Raw genomic sequence first — 7,013 nt, 5'->3', positions numbered from 1 at the left:
GCTAACTGACTTATCTCTTGAAAAAGCAGAATACAGGAGAGTAACAGACAAATGCTTTGGGGGAGATAGGGATGCTAAGCCATCCTTTGCATGATCATGATTCAGAAGACACATTTTTTCCTACCTAATCGTGATCACAGAAAACTGAAATCCTTTTCAATTCCATCCTAAATATCCTAGCAAAATCTACAGATAGGTAGTCCTTGACTTGCAACCACAACTGAGACCGGAATTTTGGTCACTAAGCAATGTGGTTGTTACATGAGTCATCCCATGACTGAACCCAATTTCAGAAACATTTTTACCACGGTTATTAAGTGAAATTAATTGTTGTTGTTAAGTGAATAACACAATCGTTAAGTGAGTCCAGTTTCCCCATTGAATTTACTTGTCAGAAGCTGGCTGAGAACATCACAAATTGTGATCTCGTAACCACAAGATGCCACAAACCTTGTAAGTGTGAGCCAATTGCCAGGTGCTGGAATGGCAGTCACATAGAGTTGGGGGGTGGTTTGATGGTCGTTAACTTCGAGCACAAGTTGTAAGTCACTTTTTTCAGCATAATCATAACTTTGTGCCATAATTAAATGAAAATTGTAGTCTACAGTACCCATACTCATTCTTTCACTTAGACTGAGCCAATCACCAACATTTGTCACTACCTGCAAACATCACAAGTGCTGTTATTTTATTTCTTGCTCCCAGAAAAACTCTGATTACAGAGCAAGAGAAATTCACCTTGTTCTGCCCTGAGTTGTTTCCATAAAACGCACTATGGTAAGGATTCTAATTTTAATTGGTCTCTAAAACAATCTAGCCTACTTAGGCCATAGTTAACTGTAAACTTCAGATGAGGTTTGAAATATGAATTAACTCCACCAGATCAGACTCATTGGGAAGCAGGAATCTTCCAAAGCAGACTGGATCAGAATGTTATTCCAGTAAAAGTTAAGAATAGACATAACAATAAATCTTGACAGTAATTTTATTTTATTTCCTAGTGAAGTTCTGTTCCTGCAAATTTTATTCAGTTAAGTGAAACATAAAAATAGTATAGCATTTTCTTCACTTCTGGTGTTGGAGAATGGGGAGATTTGGGATTTAAATCTTAGTCAAATTAAGGAAGGGCTCAACAAATGAATAAGAGATTATGTAGGGTTGTCCCACAAGTCATTGAACTTGATCTGAACTGAAATTTGTGCTTTTTGTACTTAATGATTATATGGCTATTTTTATTTGGGAATGATTTATTTCATAAGGTTTGTATTATAGCTATTCTAAAAACAGAAATGGATTGCCCAGGATCATAGATGAAATCATTTTGATGGCAACTGTGACACAAAATTGCTGAAGGTATTACAATAATTTGTCCTTTAAATGCTGGCTTTGTGAAGCTTCTGATAATACCAAATAACTGGTAGATAGATTAAATAATACATTCTGAAAAATATATAATGGGCATTGGGGCCTCATTACATATAGGAAAAGTCAATATACTACAAATTAAATTTCTGGAACATATTATAAAAATGGATTCTCATCAAACCTAGAATTTTGAAGGATTCAAAAAACTATGTCTAAATAGCAATATATACAGCTAAAGTATTTGTCACAGTCATGCTCTGTGAAATGTAATATCAACTGCCTTGGAAACTTCTATGGATTTGAATGTGCCAGATCAAGACTTTTTTACAGAATAAACCAACAATGCCATTTCATACGCAATGAAGAAAAAATATTAGCAAGATAAAAGAAATTTGGAAGAGAGAACTAGATTTTTCTACATTCTAAAATCATTGTGTCTTAACATTTAAGACACAATGATTGCATAATTTTTAAAGAAATTTTAAATGTATTTATTACATTACTTTAAAAGCAAATATATAATTAATACTAGAGCTCTAGGAAAACTATACAGCCTAGTGATTTATTGTTTAATAAGACACAATGCTAAAAAACATTTACTACTGGAACAACTTTATGTAACACTAAATTTTGGCAAAAAGCAATGATTCTTAAAAGTATTGAAAATGACATTTTCTTCCTAGGATATTTCTGAAGGCACCCCTTACCTCCTGGTTCCTCATGCTGTAGATTAATGGGTTGAGCATGGGGGTCACCACTACATAGAACACTGAGGCCATTTGATCTAGGTTATAATTCTCCCTAGAGCTTGGCCGTGCATACATAAAGCCACCGCAGCCATAGAAAATGGTGATAACTATAAGATGAGATGTACAAGTGGAGAAAGCTTTTCTACGGCTCGTGGCAGAACGGATCTTTAAAATGGTGATCAGGATATAAGTGTATGAAGTGAGAATAGTCAGGCTTGTTATTGTTATATTGAGTCCTACAAATACAAATAACAGCAGATCGTTAAGACTGATATCTGAGCAGGAAAGAGCAAGAAGGGGAGGACTCTCACAATAAAAATTCTTAATGAAGTTAGGGCCACAGAATGATAGTTTAGACATAGCGATTATGTGTATAGAAGCATTAATGATCCCAGCAATATAGGAAATTGCTATCAGCCGAATGCATTTTCTTTGCGACATTGTGATTAAGTAGAGTAGTGGATTGCAGATTGCCACATAGCGATCATAGGCCATCATAGCTAAGAGGTAGCACTCTGTGGTGGCAAATATGGCATAAAAGTAAAGCTGAGTAAAGCAACTTGCAAAGGAAATTGACTTCTTCTCTTTTAAAAAATTGGATAACAACTTTGGGGTGACGGTTGTTGAATAACAGGTATCCAGAAAAGATAAGCTGGTAAGGAAAAAATACATTGGTGTGTGGAGTTGAGGACTGGTTCTGATTAAGATAATCATGCCCACATTTCCCATCAAGGTGATGGCATAAATAGCAAAAAATATCACAAAAAGGATCAGCTGCAAGTGTGGGTCCTCTGTCAACCCAGTGAGTATGAATTCTGTCACCCATGTGCTATTTCCCATTAACACTGTGAAAATAAAAGAAATACAGGACTCAATATTACATGTTCTCTAAATATTTCACCTACATAAGGATCCATTTTTGTGATCTGAAATAAGATCTTGGAAGGAGGATTAAAAATTAGATTCTAAGAAGATAAAACTAGGTATGTCAGTATTCTGATGATATATTAAAATATGATTTATTCATGATTATTATTGAAGAACAATCAAATTGAATGCCATAAGCGATAGGAAGCTAGCATTTGTGATCCAAAATAAGTCCTTAGAAGGAAGGCTTGGAATTATATGTATAAAGAATAGCTACTCCATCATTAATACAGAACAATTTTGAGATTCTTATACTATCCTGATAAATCCAAAAGCCCCCAAACATCCTCAACTTACCGAATTACTCTGAACTCAACCACATCTACAATAGTTTAACACATTCCTTCTTTTCTGGTTGTGGGTGGATTGCTTCTATGTGAAGTGAGTTAGGAAATTCTTGTGTGTGGGTAGAAATCCAGATATATTCCAGCTCCATCTGGCTCTAGGTCTTCTTATTAATTTGGTCAGAGCACTTTCTTGGCTGTCTCTGAAAGAGAATATTTTCCACTGGGAAACCTTGGTATTCCCTAAGTAGTTCTAATCTTAGACAAATGCTTTTTAGAAATGGCGGCTGCATGGTAACTTTTAGTTCCTCACCTGGAAGCTCCAATTATTAGATGTGTAATTAATATGTTTCCTTGAAACTTTTATTCTACATTTGAGAAGTTGAAATGCAGCTGAAGTAATTAATATGATGAGGTTGGTGTGCAAACAGACATACTACTAAAACTTTTATTGTTTATCTGTTTGTACCCTCAAATGCATTATAGCACAATTGTGCATTATAGCACAATTTTACAAACAAGGTACCTAAAATTCATTCCTGAAAGAATGTAAACAGTCTGGGATCCATTACATCAGGATGTTCAGACATGTTTTATTCACAATGGCTGCTGCAGCATCCCTGCGGTCCTGTAAACACGTTTTCCATGTTCCTTGCCAGCTTCCCGCAAGCAAAGTCAATGGGGAAATCAGCTGAAACTTGGAAATTATTCCTGCTTTTTGCCTACACATAGGCATTCTATTTGTTTGTTTAGGTAATAAATTATTGACTTATTATTAAAGTTCATTTGCCACTACAATTATTTTTCTATTTATGATATTTAGTCATTTTAGATGACCATCTGGCAGTGGGATATAAAAATTATGGTCAACCTAATTTTGCCTTGTGGAAAGAAAGGGGGCATCTTGTTCAAGAGATGATACCAAATGTCATTGAGGACCCAGAAGATCACAGGTTACCTAGTATATTCTATACTTTCCACAATATAACATAGGTATTTCATCTATGGATTTGTTCCCTGTTCACAGTATTACAGGTAGTCCTTGACGTATGATGACAATTGAGCCCAAAAGTTATGTTGTTAAGTGAGACAGTTGTTAAATGAATTTTGCCCCTTTTTACAATCTTTTCTGCCACAGTTGTTAAGTGAATCACTGCAGTTGTTAAATTAGTAATGTGGTTGTTAAGTGAATCTGACTTTGCTTGTCAGAAGGTCATAATAGGTCAGTGATGGTGAACCTTTTAGAGAGCGAGTGCCCAAACTGCAACCCAAAACCCACTTATACATCATCAAGTGCTGTGTGGGTGTGGCCCATTGGCTGGGTGTGACCAATTATGTGGGCATGGCCAATTGGGTGGGCGTGGCTGCAGTGGTAACAGCAGACTGGATGGGACTAAAAAATTCAATCGATCAATTCCAACTTTGCAAAATCTTTTTTTCCCCGTAGCAGTTGAAATTGACTGATTGAACTTTTTTTTTTTTTTTTTTTTGCACACGGAGGCGGAGGCCTAAAGCGAAAAGGTTTTATAAAACCCAGCTGAAGTCCTAGGACTGGGGCGACAGTGCATGTGCCCACAGAGAGGGCTCTGAGTGCCTCCTCTGGCACCCATGCCATAGGTTCGCCACCACTGTAATAAGTGATCACATGACCCTGGGACACTGCAACTGTCATAAATATGAGCCAGTTACCAAGCATCTGAATTTTGATCACATGACCATGGGGATGATGTAACAGTCATAAGTGTTAAATACAGTCATAGATCACTTTTTTCAGTGCCAGTGTAATTTTGAACAGTCATAGTTGTAAGTTGAGGACTACCTTTATTTATGAGTGATTGCATATATATTGATTTGTATTTAGAATCATAAGGCTGGAAGGGACATTGGAGGTCTTCTAGTCCAACTTCCCAGCCAAAGCAGGAGACTTTATTGCATCCCAGACAAATGGTTGTTCGATCTTTTCTTGAAGACTTCAACAATGGAGCACCCACAACTCCAGGAAGTGAGCTGTTCCATTGATTATTGTCAGGAATTTCTCCTTAGTTCCAGGTTGGATCTGTCTTTAATGAGGTTCCACCAGTGTTTCTTGTATTGACTCAGTATGGCCTCACTAGTGCAGTATAGAGCAGTATTATCACTTCTTGTGATCTTGGTGCTGTCCCTTTATTCATGCAGCCTAGAACTGCATTGACTTTTTTTGTCAGCTGCAGCACACTGCTGGCTCATATTTAAGTCACTGTCCATTTGGACATCAAGATCCCTTTCACAGTTGCTACAATTGAGCCATGGATCACCTATTCTATAGCTGTGCATTTGTTTTTTTCTGCCTAAGTGCAGGGCTTTGCTTTTCTCACCAATTAACTACATCTTACTGGATAGATCCCAATGCTCAAGTCTATCAAGATTCTTCTGAACAATGAGTCTATCTTCCAAGGTGTTGGCAGTTTCCCTGATGAGTTCCCATTCTATACCATGACCTGGATCATTTATGAATAGAAGAGCACTAGGCCCAAAATTGAACCTTGAAGTACCCCACTGCATGCTTCCCTCCATATAGATGTAGTTCCATTAAGGACTTTATGCTGAGTGTGGTTATTCAGCCCACTGCAAATCCATCTCTGGTGGTACCACATTGTTCTATTGTAGCAAGAAGTAGGCTGTGATCTACTTTGTCAAATACCTTACTTACATACTTGTCTAAAGTGGATATATTTTTTAAACATATTTTGATCTGCATTCCTGTTCTGTCTCTCACTGTACTGCTTTTTATGAGTTGGGCTATTTTTTTCCTTTTGTGTAAAGACAGATGCAAAGAAGAAATTAAGCAGCTCCACTTTCTCCCTGTTGCCTGTCACCTTCTTGCCATCATCTCCCATTAGTGAACTAATAATTTTATTGAATTTTTTTGTTCCTTATATATTTTTTTTTCAATGGGAAGAATAAAAATTTTATGAGGTGTACAGTTTCACCATCAATCAGAATATAACTTACATGCTACAGACACAGTTGCAGGCCTGCTGATTATTGCACCAATACTGTTATTAGCAACACACTGGTAGGTTCCCGAATTTGAAGGACTAAGAGAGAAAATGGTAAGGGATCCTGGCTGTGGGTCTACTTGCTCTATTTTCTTTCTTTTTTTTTTTTTTTAATTGAAAATTTTTACATTTTACAAAAACAAATCCCCTTCCCATACCCCCCCCTACCTCACCCCCCCCCTTCCCAACCTCCCAACCCCTCCCCTGGACTTCCCAGAGCTGAGTACAGGCTTAATTAAAAAAAAAAAAAAAACTTAAGACACTTTTAAAACCTAAACAAATTTAAATACAATCATCATTCTATATAAGCTCCCTCCAAAAACACAAATTTAAACATTACTTTCTTTGAATATCTATATCTATAGTATAAAATCTAATTTCTCCCTCTTTCTTTATCCTAAAACGAAAAAATAAACATACAAATCTTTGTTATACCATTAAAGCTAAATACTCTTAAAGAACTTAAAGTAAGTCCATATTTCCTTCAATCTTCATAATCTTCTCTCCTATCCAAAAAGAAAAAAAAAAAAACAAAAACTTAAAAAACCTATAAGTCCTAAACAAATCTAAGCACATTTAATTAAACAAATTATTTTGTCTTAAAAATATTAATAATAATATTTAAAAACTAAAAACACTTTTAAATCCTA

The 7,013-nt window shown here is 36.0% G+C and overlaps 1 protein-coding gene across 1 annotated transcript; it reads right to left on the bottom strand.

The window, feature by feature from the left end:
• Positions 1-552: 552 nt before the first annotated feature.
• On the bottom strand, positions 553-3,469 carry LOC120307001 (olfactory receptor 1052-like). The gene is made up of 2 exons (XM_039341138.1): positions 3,339-3,469; positions 553-2,959 (listed from the first exon to the last, which is right to left on the bottom strand). The coding sequence occupies exon 2, from the start codon at positions 2,952-2,954 to the stop codon at positions 2,016-2,018; it is 939 nt and encodes a 312-aa protein (XP_039197072.1). The 5' UTR covers positions 2,955-2,959; positions 3,339-3,469; the 3' UTR covers positions 553-2,015.
• Positions 3,470-7,013: the final 3,544 nt, after the last annotated feature.

Source organism: Crotalus tigris, unplaced genomic scaffold (assembly GCF_016545835.1).
Source record: "Crotalus tigris isolate CLP2741 ecotype Arizona unplaced genomic scaffold, ASM1654583v1 scf7180000017764.6130737, whole genome shotgun sequence".
Taxonomy (NCBI): Eukaryota; Metazoa; Chordata; class Lepidosauria; order Squamata; family Viperidae; genus Crotalus; species Crotalus tigris.
Note: the sequence above shows the minus strand (reverse complement) of the source record. Positions and strands in the feature narration are given on the sequence as shown.